Raw genomic sequence first — 11860 nt, forward strand, 5'->3', positions numbered from 1 at the left:
TAACCGCACAGCCTACCCACACTGTATCTGTTGTTGCCTAGAGCGCACGTGTCAAGACCAGAGAAGGCTATTGTTATTTAATGCAACAGTTTTGGAAAATGCGATGGACATTTGATTTGGTACAATGAAATATTAAGCGAAACAAATATGTTTGTGTGCACTATGTCATCACGCACTGATTTGTATCTGGAACAAGTCCGTTTGGTGACAACACTACTGTTGGTTAAATTGCGCATATTTTCGACGTGTGGATTTTAGAATATTTTCATGAAAATCTGTCGCCAATTGGATGGAAACCTAGCTACTCATGGTGGGTGGATCATGTATAGGTTTCATTCAGTGGTTGTGAAGTAGGCTATGCTACAGATGAGCATATGAGAGCATCATCAAACATTGCTTGAAGCCTCCAGTAAAAACTGGTCTGCCCTTCAACGCTTCAGCTGCAAAACATATTTTTTTTGCATCGAAACAAAACGCATGCGCATGGAGCAAACGAATTGCAACACAGTGCAGACGGATGTGATTGAGGCAAGAATCACCTGTATTCTGGCATTCATGGTGACACAGTGAGTACAGTTACATTGGAATTTCCTCTTTGAAATATAATTGAATGCTAACATTTGAATTAGATTCAACATCAGCAATCTAAATGGAAAATGATGGACACTAGATAATTATTGCCAGCATGGTTTCTTGACAATCTCGTTCTATCTTTTGGAAATAGCTACCGAATTTAATGGTCAATTATTTATTTATTGCTGCTGTAGTCATAATTTGCATCAGATCATTAGATGCCATATTCTCCATCTTGAAAGAAAAATACACCTTATGCGTTATTATACTGTATGTCAGCATACAGTATTTCGTTTAAAATATTGTCAATATTGATGAACCTAATAAATGGTAAAAAAACAAAAGCGCTCTAACCCCCAAGTCTCCATCTGTGTTGTATCTGAGGATGCTTGGATGGAGGCAGCAACGCCTCGTCTTTCTCATCCCATGCATGTCTCATCCCAGAGCGCGTTAAAATGATTTGATCCTGCGAATGTTAGGCTTGGTAATAGGCGTTTAATAGCTTATATATAGCATATATATGTTTATGTATTAATGTCAATGACGGTATTTTGCATAGCCAACTGGTACTACATTTCTCGCTATAATAAGTTATAGCTTTGACAGTGAAAAGAAGTTCTCACAGCGATCATTCTGCTTTGTTGAAGTGGTCAGAGCATTCCGCAAGACATGCGCGCTATAACTGATGTGACGACATGCCGTGGGGATTCCCTCAGTAGGCTACTATTTTTACGTCGTTTCGAGATGTTGTACAAGCAGTGGCGGTTCTAGCTTGTATGGCTCCCTGGGCGACCCCCCCCCCCCATAAAAAAAGCACCAATCTGCACTAACTGTAATTTTTATTCAGACATTTGGAACAACACAAATAAATAATCACTACATTTAAAACTATATAAATATATACAAAAATATGACTCATAAATATAAAAAAAAAGTATCAAAGACATAGAAACAAATTTGTGTTGATTTGGCACTCGAGCATCAATACATTACCCATCCCCCAACACTGTCAACCAAGAGTCAAGACTAAACCAATTCACCTTGGTGGTGTGCAGACAGGTTTAATATTATTCCTAACGATTTTGCAAAAAACAGAAAAAAATGCAACAATATGTCTGTGAAACTATATATTCACAGTATTATGAATGAATTGTGGTTTATTTGGTAGCGTTTCGTAGTGTGTCTGATTTTACTAATTGCATTAGTACTGTACAAATTTAGAGGTGCGCTATTTGATAGATTCCCCCGTTCCTCCTATCTCCGGCTCCCAGTTGGGAGACCTGAGGTCAACCTACCCCCGCTCCCCTCCCCATCTCGTACTTCTGAGTGGGAGACCTTCCCAGGCAGTAGCCTGCCTAGCTCATAAACTAGAATCAGGGCGCCCACTCCGACAAGGTTAATTGACCCATAGTCCCACACGGTGACATGATATCATTGACGTGGTGTGCAAATGAGCGCTAGAAAACCAATCGCGCAAATGTCACCATTCCAAAACAAATTGTGTGGGCGCCCCGTGCCGCCCCCAGCAAGATGCCCATGTTGCCTATACCTAAATCCGCCACTGTGTACAAGTCTTTAAAATTGCATATTTTTCACTCCCTCAATGTCATCTACAAGATATGGAGACAAGTATATGGATGGATGACTGATGCCTGCCTTCTATGTGGGTGCAGTGTGAGTGCAGTGTGCTGTATTGTATTTGGGGGGGGGGGGTCTGCAGTATTGTGAGTCTGTCTCACCTACAACCTCAGCGTGGTGTCTTGGTCTGCAGCCCATGGGGTCAGAGCGGCTGGAGATGCGCAAGAGACAGATGCAAGTACACCAGGAAGCCGCGGCCAGTGTCCTCCAATCACAGCACAGGATGGGGAACATGCCCACCAACGCCTCCAATGCCTGTTGTTTCTGTTGGTGTTGCTGCTGCAGCTGCTCCTGGTAGGTACCACTATACTATCCATAGTAAGTGTTCGTGTCCCAAATGGCACTCTATTCCTTATATGGCGCACTACTTTTGACTAGGGCCCATAGGGTGCCATTTGAGACGTAACCCATAGCTACCTTACATTATATGTACCATGCTTATACCAAAACTCTGCACTCCGGAGCAGGGGCGTCATGCACCCCAAAAATCTGAGGGGGCACCAAGTGTGTGAAGATGGCTGGGGAGTGGTCTGGACGGGGACTAAGCCCCCAGTCAGAAAGTTGGAGAATTCTGCATTTTTCAAACACCTGAAACGGTCTTTCCTGCAATCAAGAGCCATAATCATTATACTTAATTCTATGTCAAAAATATTTATATTTTTCTGCATATCTAAGCATACCGCTTGAGCTGTCTGTATCCTCTGTAGTTATTTTGTTAAAGAAACTAAATATGCTCAAATCTGGGTATAAGATTGAAAGGAATGTGAGTCACATTCAGTGGATTTAGTAATTGCTTGTGTTTCGGAAGTCCACCGACAGCCGGCATGCCAGCTAAGATAGTTAGACTAGCTAGCTACTTGATTGATAGCCTGAAATGGCTTCTTGGTATGTAGTTATGAGGTTGGGAGATTGGGAACATATCTGGGCTAGCTAAAGCCAACTTCATAAAATTGCTAGGTGGATAGTAGTATTACAGAGAAATAACAAACCAAAAATTAAACACATTTTTATTATTTCTATTTTACAGGACATCTCTGAGGGGGCATGACGCCTCTAATCTGGAGCAACCTACATACAGTGCATTCAGAAAGTCTTCAGAACCCTTGACTTTTTCCACATTTTGTTATGTTACAGCCTTATTCTAAATGGATTACATTGTTTTTTCCTTCATCAATCTACACACAATACCCCTTAATGACAAAGCAAAACCATGTTTTTAGAAATTTTAGCAAATTTTTACAAAATAAAAAACTGAAATATGACATTTACATAAGTATTTAGACCCTTTACTCGGTACTTTGTTGAAGCACATTTGGCAGCTATTACAGCCTTGAGTCTTCTTGGGTATGATGCTACAAGCTTGGCACAGCTGTATTTGGGGAGTTTCTCCCATTCTTCTCTGCCATTCCTTTCAAGCACTGTCAGGTTGGATGGGGAGCGTTGCTGCACAGCTATTTTCAGGTCACTCCAGAGATGTTCGATTGGGTTCAATTTGGGCTCTGGCTTGGCCACTCAAGGACATTCATAGACTTGTCCCGAAGCCACTCCTGCGTTGTCTTGGCTGTGTGCTCAGGGTTGTTCTCCTGTTGGAAGGTGAACCTTCACTTCAGTCTGAGGTCCTGAGCGCTGTGAAGCAGGTTTTCATCAAGGATCTCTCTGTACTTTGCTTCATTCATCTTTCCCTCAATCCTGACTAGTCTCCCAGTCCCTGCCACTAAAATAAATCCCACAGCATAATGCTGCCATCACCATGCTTCACCGTAGGGATGGTGCCATGTTTCTTCCAGACGTGACACTTGGCATTCAGGCCAAAGACTTTAATTTTGGTTTCATCAGACCAGATAATCTTGTTTCTCACAGTCTGAGAGTCTTTAGGTGCCTTTTGGCAAACTTCAAGCGGGCTTTCATGTGCCTTTTACTGAGGAGTGGCTTCCGTCTGGCCACTACCACAAAGGCCTGATTGGTGGAGTGCTGCAGAGATGGTTGTCCTTCTGGAACATCCTCCCATCTCCACAGAGGAACCCTGTCAGAGAGTCCATCGGGTTCTTGGTCACCTCCCTGACTAAGGCCCTTCTCCCCCGATTGTTCAGTTTGGCCGGGCAGCCAGCTCTAGGAAGAGTCTTGGTGGTTCCAAACTTCTTCCATTAAAAAATGATGGAGGCCACTGTGTTCTTGGGGACCTTCAATGCTGCAGACATTTTTTGGTACCCTTCGCCAGATCTGTGCCTCGACACAATCCTGTCTCGGAGCTTTATGGACAATTCTTTCGACCTCATGGCTTGGTTTTTGCTCTGACATGCACTGTCAACTGTCGGCCCTTATATAGACAGGTGTGTGCCTTTCCAAATCATGTCCAATCAATTTAATTGTCCAATCAAGTTGTAGAACCATCTCAAGGATGACCAATGGAAACAGGATGCACCTGAGCTCAATTTCAAGTCACAGAGCACAAGGTTTGAATAAGGTATATTGTTTTTTTTATTTGTAATACATTTAGAAAAAACAGTTTTTGCTTTGTCATTATGTGATACTGTGTGTAAATTGATGAGGAAAAAAATATTTTTAGAATAAGGCTGAAACGTAACAAAATGTGGAAAAGTCAAGGGTCTGAACACTTCCCGAATTAACTGTACAATATACTCTGCACAGGACACAAACAGAGGCATAAAAACGGAGCATCTGCCAGCCACACACGGTCTCTGTGGACAAATCCCACAGGGACATTTATGTTTTGAAGTCATAGATGTATACGTAAGCAAGAATTATGCCTCTTCCTCTGACTGCTCTCTTAGGACAGCACTACCTGTTGTGTGCAGAATAAGAGCATGCTAATTCACACCTCAGGGAGTGGGAATAGTCTCTGTCTCCACATCAACCTCAATTAAGTTGTGCTAATTGTCGCAGAGCTGCAGTGTGTGGCTGGAGAGCCCAGATGTGGTGGATTCTCACCTGCTTTTAATTAGGCTACAGGTGACTGCTACACTAGGTGTTTAAATTAACTACAGCACATCTCTAAGGACTGGATGACAGTAGTGTTTACGCAAGACCTCCCTGCAGAACTCACACATCCGGGACATGTGCACCTACCACCACTGTTGTTCACAGTTTGGAACAAACAACATGCCTGCTACCCTCCACACCAATTGACAATAGCCGAAAACCCTACATTGTACATACAGTACATTTTCTATTTCTATTCCGTTTTTCACTGTTTTTCAGTCTGACTGTTATGACAGAGGATGAGAGGATTCAAAGAAGCACCTATGAGAGGAGGACAGAGGAAATCGCAAACTGTGATGACAGGTAACAGCACTGCACAGTAAATATCCCCTATAGGGTTAGCTACATAGTTTAGGAAAAACAAGAAAAGGGGATATGGTTGAGACTGTTTAATAAAATCTCTAGACACAAAGCTCTACTAAATTACTAATATGTAATGTAATGTTTTGAGTTCTATATGTAATTATATAGAGCTGGAGCTGAAACATCAACATTAAACATTCTCAACTACATCTATTGTATGAAATAAAGAGCATGGTCCCTTTTTTGAAGCCCCAAGCCTACTCTGGAGGATGCGACAATGTGGACCATGTCGTTTGAGAGGCTGATGAAGAGCCCCGCAGGGCGGGGCTGCTTCCGACAGTTCCTAAGGACAGAGTTTAGTGAAGAGAACATGATGTTCTGGTTGGCCTGCGAAGACCTCAAAAAGGAGACCAACAAAACTGTGGTGGAGGAGAGAGTACGACAGATCTATGAGGACTTCATTTCTATCCTCTCCCCTAAAGAGGTGAGCTTACACTGCTTTGGCCTTTCTTGAGACTGAAGTATCCTATAATTGTGCTCATTTATAGCTGTAAGCCTAAAATGCTTTCTCCATAGAGTATTCTTATTAGTGTGACTTGCTTCAGCAAGACTACTCTAGATTTCACATAATTCCTACTTATTATAGTTATTCATTAGACCGCTACTGCTCTTATTCAACTTCTCTGGTTGTTTAATTACTTCTCCAGGTGAGTTTGGACTCACGTGTTCGAGATGTGATCAACAAGAACATGCTGGAGCCCACGTCCCACACGTTTGAGGACGCCCAGCAGCAGATCTACACGCTGATGCAGAGAGACTCATACCCACGCTACATGAATTCTACAGCGTATGCAGATTTACTGCAGGACCTGGAAGAACCACCACCTGCCACAGAGCCATAGACTCTCATTCTCCATCAATCACTCTACACATTGCTTTTAGATGACACTTCCGTATCTTAGGTCCAGCTTTCAGTTACAATTCACATGTTGATTGATCAATAGGCTCTATTTACAAAAATGTCTATATTAAGGTGTAACTACTGTTTACTACCTTAAATATTGGCTTTCCAAAATCTTCAAAGCGAGCAAGAACATACGCTGTATTCCATTTCAGATTGCAAGATGTTTCCAAATATATTTATATTTTTATATTGCCTAGCACTTGACATTGCACTTTTCTATAGTTTGATGAGGGGAAAGCATGTTGTATCTGTTAGCACTGCATTTGTGTAGTTCTATTGTCAGACTTAAAGCATTTTCAGTTATTTTTAATGAAATCTAATTTCACTTAATATTAAGAAGACATGGGAAAGTGCCTTGGCATTAGATCGTTTATCACTACACCTTCAACATACAGTACCAGTCAAAGGTTTTTCTTTATTTTCTACAGTGTAGAATAATAGTGAAGACATCAAAACTATGAAATAACACATATGGAATCATGTAGTAACCAAAAAAGTGTTTAATAAATCAAAATATATTTTCCATTTGAGATTCTTCAAAGTAGCCACCCTTTGCCTTGAGAACAGCTTTGCACACTCTTGGCTTTCTCTCAACCAGCTTCATGAGGTAGTCACCTGGAATGCATTTCAATTAACAGGTGTGCCTTGTTAAAAGTTAACTTAATGGGTTTGAGACAATCAGTTGTGTTGTGACAGGGTAGGGTTGGTATACAGAAGATAGCCCTATTTGGTAAAATACCAAGTCCATATTATGGCAAGAACAGCTCAAATAAGCAAAGAGAAACAACAATCCATCATTACTTTAAGATATGAAGATCAGTCAATACGGAAAATATCAAGAACTTTGAAAGTTTCTTCAAGTGCTGTCGCAAAACCATCAAGTGCTATGATGAAACTGGCTCTCATGAGGACCGCCACAGGAAAGGAAGACCCAGAGGTATCTCTGCTGCATAGGATAAGTTCATTAGAGTTAGCAGCCTCAGAAATTGCAGCCCAAATAAATGCTTCACAGAGTTCAAGTAACAAACCCATCTCAACATCAACTGTTCAGAGGAGACTCCATGAATCAGGCCTTCATGGTGGAATTGCTACAAAGAATCCACTACTAAAGGACACCAATAAGAAGAAGAGACTTGCTTGGGCCAAGAAACATGAGCAATGGACATTAGACCGGTGGAAATCTGTACATTGGTCTGATGAGTCCAAATTTGAGTTTTTGGTTCCAACCGCTGTGTCTTTGTGAGACGCAAAGGAGGGGAACAGATGATCTCTGCATGTGTGGTTCCCACCGTGAAGCATGGAGGAGGTGGTGTGATAGTGTGGGGGTGCTTTACGTGACACTGTCTGTGATTTATTTAGAATTCAGGGAACGCTTAACCAGCATGGTTACCACAGCATTCTGCAGCGATACGCCATCCCATCTGGTTTGGGATGGCGTGCTCAGCATATGTGGGAACTCCTTCAAGACTGTTGAAAGAGCATTCCAGGTGAAGCTGGTTGAGAGAATACCAAGAGTGTGCAAAGCTGTCATCAAGGCAAAGGGTGGCTACTTTGAAGAATCTAAAATAAAAAATATATTTTGATTTGTTTAATACTTTTTTGGTTACATGATTCCATGTGTTATTTCATAGTTTTGTTGTCTTCACTATTATTCTACAATGTAGAAAATAGTAAAAAATAAATAAAAATGAGTAGGTGAATGAGTAGGTGTGTCCAAACTTTTGACTGGTACTGTAGTTTGAATAAAATGTCACAAAAATGGTGCAGCAGTTGATATTAAATTGTGGTGCTTTCTGCTCTTCTCAAAGAATAGTAACTTTTTACGTACAGTGTGAGCTGATATCTGGAAAAAGATCTTGCCTGTGATATGAATACTGTGATGCTAATTTAGTCCTATTTCTTTCTCAGTCAAAACGTAAACAGGAACATACATGTATGAAATAAATAGTATGTGACCATTCATATACTGTATTTGTGTATTGAATTAACAGAAAATGGCTTTCAATTCTTACAAATCGAATAAAGCACAATAATTTTATGTTGTCGTCTTCTTTTACTATTGCATTATATCAGGGTTTTATTTCCCCATAACAAATCAACATTTTAAGATTCATATTTTCAAACCATACAATCAAAAAAATACTCCCTGGAAGAGATGGCTTTTCAATAGCAAATAGCTACACTGACAACAGTACTGGCAACAGATTAAAATACGGAAGATTCCACCAGGCTCCCGCAGAGAATACAATTGTTTGAAGTTATGGTGTCCCTCTCCTTGGCTTGCCTCTAGCTAGCCCTAAGGCCTGTCCCTGACTATGTCTCTGATAGTCAGAGTTAGCAGCAGGTTATATTGAGTGAGATATGTGGTTCAGACAGTCTATGGAGCATCACAGGAGTCACCTTCAATGAGCTCTAATGGCAGTGGGTGTGTAGGTCTAAGCCTTAGATTGGAGGAAGCTGCTTTTCAATTAACTTCTTGATATCCATAATTTCCTGTTGGACGCAAGAGAGACAAGTATTACTACACAAAATATAATACATTTCATATAAACTCCATTATGCATGTTTAAAGACTTCAAAAAGTGCCAATCTTCTAAGTTGAACCATATTACAGAATTCACACAGCTGCTGTACAAACCATACTAACCTCAGGGCAGGCACTGTGAGGCATTCTGGGATAAGTATTGTTAGAATAATTTGTATGTGTTAGGATGATGACTTAAGTGTTCCACTCTGAAATTGTAGGATAGGGGGAAAAGTTTGATAATTATGAGAAGATAAAACCAGGATGGGGGTAGATCTGTTAGTATTGAAATACTATGAGGTTATATCCTTTAGTAGGGATGTAAACAGAGTGAAGTTGTAGAGTAGATAATAGAAAATCATTGGAGGGTTTCAAACCAAGAGGGTCCCAACAGGGGAGGGGGGGGGTGAAAGCCTTGTAGAATGTGACAAATTTTATGGTTCTTTGTGGTTAGTGGAAAAGTACTGGTTGTTTGTAAAGGGAGTGGTCTAAAGATAGGAATGTATGTGTGTATTATAAAAGGACTGAGTCCTAATTTTTGACTTTAGAACGTTCTCTGAATAAACTGTACAGACCTTTGGGGATTAGTCAAAGCTTATTGATTGTTAATTATTATCATTGGGATTCAAAATTCCCTTAACAGTATTAAAGGTGATGTTGGATGGATTGCAGAGGGTCTTCAGTTTCTCCATTGTGAGACATCTAAACATTATGGGCACCAGAGGGTCCGCCTCGCCATGGCACTGCAGGACATGCATCTCCTTGTTGGCAGAGTTGGCCGACGCCTGAGAAAGGACAACGTTAGGGTTATATTTAAAATCAGCTATGACTTGCAACGTCTCTAGAATGATTTTGTCAATGTCTTGGAATTTACTTTGACCATTGTTGATTTGTGTGGTTTGGTAAAGTAACAAGCTAATAGACTGTTTACATTCCAAAACAATAGAATGGATTTTATGTATAACCTAAGTCCACCACACAACACTTCTAATGCAGGATTGCCTATACCTGAGGGAAGGTGTGCTGTGGAGGGAGCCAGCAGCTGAGAGCAACCGCTCCCCCCAGCTTCTGTTGGGCCGTGAGAGCAGTGTAGAGAGACAACGCTCCACCCTGTATACACCAAAGCACACAAATAATTACTATCACTATGTCTTACCACTGAGTTTCGTACATTTCAGTGTTGTTTTACAGGTTTTTGTTGTCATAGGCTAGTCTACCTGAGAAAACCCACCAAGAACAATTCTGTGGGATGTTATTCCATTCTTCACTTCTTGATTAATCAGCGTTTTAACTGAGAAGACAGGCAGCACTCAATGAAATCAAACTCAAATAGAATCAAGCTCAGGTTCATACAGTTTAAAACATTACCATACTGTATGCCCTAGTGCAGCTACATCCAAATGATGTAGACTCACTTTTCTCTGAAGCCTGTTTAATACCAGCTTCGTCTTCCTCTGCATCTGTTTGCAATCTGATGATGTCAAACCTATAACATAGAGTGATTAACCCAAATCGGCTACCGTTCTTCAATATTGCCTTCTTTTTATAAAATTAAATAAACTTGACTTCTTACCAGGAGGGCATGGACATGCCCACGTTTAATGTAACAGGCCTGATTGGACTGAACAATTAAAATAAAATGAAATAGTTTCACTGTCATTAATAAATGCATATACCATTAACACCATGTAATCAATAATCACTATCAACAATCTCCAAATACAGGAGCTGTGCTTGTCCACAGAGGTAGTCACGCGTGAGTACACATGTATTTCACATGTGGTGTCAGAATCCCAGCAAAGGCCTCTGCCCAGCCATGGCTATGAACAAAAGCAAAAGACATCTTATGAACTTAAGACTACAGTAAATGGAAATAATATGACAGTTAACTCTTGGGTCAATGGTGAGTGGTAGGAGTAAAATGAGGGATGAAATGAATGAGCTGTACTGCACATACCCAGTGTCACCCAGGCCATGAAGAAATGTCACCTGTAATGCAAAAGAGATACATAAATGCACAATGTGGTTAGATTTATTGACAACACTTCAATGTCAATGGCTTGTAGGTCTAGGTTTGGGGTGTTCATTCCTCCACCTGCAAGCTACTGTACAGGCTTTTGTTACAGCCCTACACTAAGACAACTGATACTAGCAGCCCACGGTGGGGGCATTTACTGGGAATACAGATGTATGTGAGACAATAATGTGAGAGGAAGTTATTGTCTGCAACAACATGCCTGTTGCCTTCAATGCTCGCTGCCAAACATCCCTCGCTCAGCGCTGCAGTGGCTTTCCGAGCGGCAGGTACAATAGCAGGCAACGGCAATGACATATTATTACCGCACATACAACCAGTGGCGGATTTAGGTATAGGCAACATGGGCAGCCACCCAGGGCAGCATCTTGCCAGGGGCGGGACGGGCGCCCGCACCAAAAAAAAACGGAATGGTGACATTTATGTGATCGGTTTTCTGTCGCTCATTTGCACATTACGTCAATGATATCATGTCACTGTGTGGGACTGTGGGTCAATTAACCTTGTCGGAGTGGGCGCCCTGATTCTAGTTTGTGAGCTAGGCAGGCTACTGCCTGGGAAGGTCTCCCACTCAGAAGTACGAGATGGGGAGGGGGGTGGGGGTAGGTTGACCTCGGGTCTCCCCACTAGAAGCCCGAGGTAGGGAGAGCGGGGGAAATAGCGCACCTCTAACTTTGTACAGTACTGCACACCACCAAGGTGAATTGATTTAGTCTTGACTCTTGGTTTTCAATGTTGGGGGATGGGTAATGTATTGATGCTCAAGTGCCAAATCAACACAAAATTGTTTCTATTTGTCTTTGTTACTTCTTTTTGATATTTA

The 11860-nt window shown here is 41.3% G+C and overlaps 2 protein-coding genes across 5 annotated transcripts; one reads left to right on the top strand and one right to left on the bottom strand.

Moving 5' to 3' along the window:
* Nucleotides 1-448: 448 nt before the first annotated feature.
* LOC115154609 (regulator of G-protein signaling 20-like) lies at nucleotides 449-6913 on the top strand. Its single transcript, XM_029701036.1, has 5 exons — nucleotides 449-566; nucleotides 2345-2505; nucleotides 5431-5514; nucleotides 5764-5998; nucleotides 6222-6913. Exons 2-5 carry the CDS (start codon nucleotides 2348-2350, stop codon nucleotides 6414-6416), a joined length of 672 nt encoding a protein of 223 aa, XP_029556896.1. The 5' UTR covers nucleotides 449-566; nucleotides 2345-2347; the 3' UTR covers nucleotides 6417-6913.
* Nucleotides 6914-8440: 1527 nt separating this feature from the next.
* Nucleotides 8441-11363, bottom strand: LOC115154612 (acyl-protein thioesterase 1-like). Of its 4 annotated transcripts, none has more exons than XM_029701064.1 (9): nucleotides 11282-11363; nucleotides 10960-10992; nucleotides 10757-10822; nucleotides 10576-10623; nucleotides 10418-10488; nucleotides 10220-10293; nucleotides 10011-10112; nucleotides 9627-9745; nucleotides 8441-8987 (listed from the first exon to the last, which is right to left on the bottom strand). In XM_029701064.1, the coding sequence occupies exons 1-9, from the start codon at nucleotides 11347-11349 to the stop codon at nucleotides 8921-8923; spliced, it is 648 nt and encodes a 215-aa protein (XP_029556924.1). In that variant the 5' UTR covers nucleotides 11350-11363; the 3' UTR covers nucleotides 8441-8920. The 4 variants fall into 4 exon arrangements, with proteins under 4 accessions (XP_029556924.1, XP_029556909.1, XP_029556918.1 ...); XM_029701049.1 differs by having other exon boundaries at nucleotides 9627-9787; XM_029701058.1 differs by lacking the exon at nucleotides 10576-10623 and having other exon boundaries at nucleotides 9627-9787.
* Between the last annotated feature and the right edge of the window lie 497 nt (nucleotides 11364-11860).

This window comes from Salmo trutta, chromosome 2 (genome assembly GCF_901001165.1).
Source record: "Salmo trutta chromosome 2, fSalTru1.1, whole genome shotgun sequence".
NCBI classification, from domain to species: domain Eukaryota; kingdom Metazoa; phylum Chordata; class Actinopteri; order Salmoniformes; family Salmonidae; genus Salmo; species Salmo trutta.

What these genes read in the sequence shown, in the direction of transcription:
- LOC115154609 (XM_029701036.1), top strand. Translation starts at nt 2,348, where the DNA reads ATGGGGTCAGAGCGGCTGGAGATGCGCAAGAGACAGATGCAAGTACAC. An exon ending in TGCTGCTGCAGCTGCTCCTG is followed by an intron (nt 2,506 to 5,430) that starts GTAGGTACCACT and finishes ACTGTTTTTCAG; the next exon opens with TCTGACTGTTATGACAGAGG. An exon ending in ATCGCAAACTGTGATGACAG is followed by an intron (nt 5,515 to 5,763) that starts GTAACAGCACTG and finishes CCTTTTTTGAAG; the next exon opens with CCCCAAGCCTACTCTGGAGG.
- LOC115154612 (XM_029701049.1), bottom strand. Translation starts at nt 11,349, where the DNA reads ATGTGCGGTAATAATATGTCATTGCCGTTGCCTGCTATTGTACCTGCC. An exon ending in GGCATGTCCATGCCCTCCTG is followed by an intron (nt 10,489 to 10,575) that starts GTAAGAAGTCAA and finishes TCTATGTTATAG; the next exon opens with GTTTGACATCATCAGATTGC. An exon ending in TAAACAGGCTTCAGAGAAAA is followed by an intron (nt 10,294 to 10,417) that starts GTGAGTCTACAT and finishes CTGTCTTCTCAG; the next exon opens with TTAAAACGCTGATTAATCAA.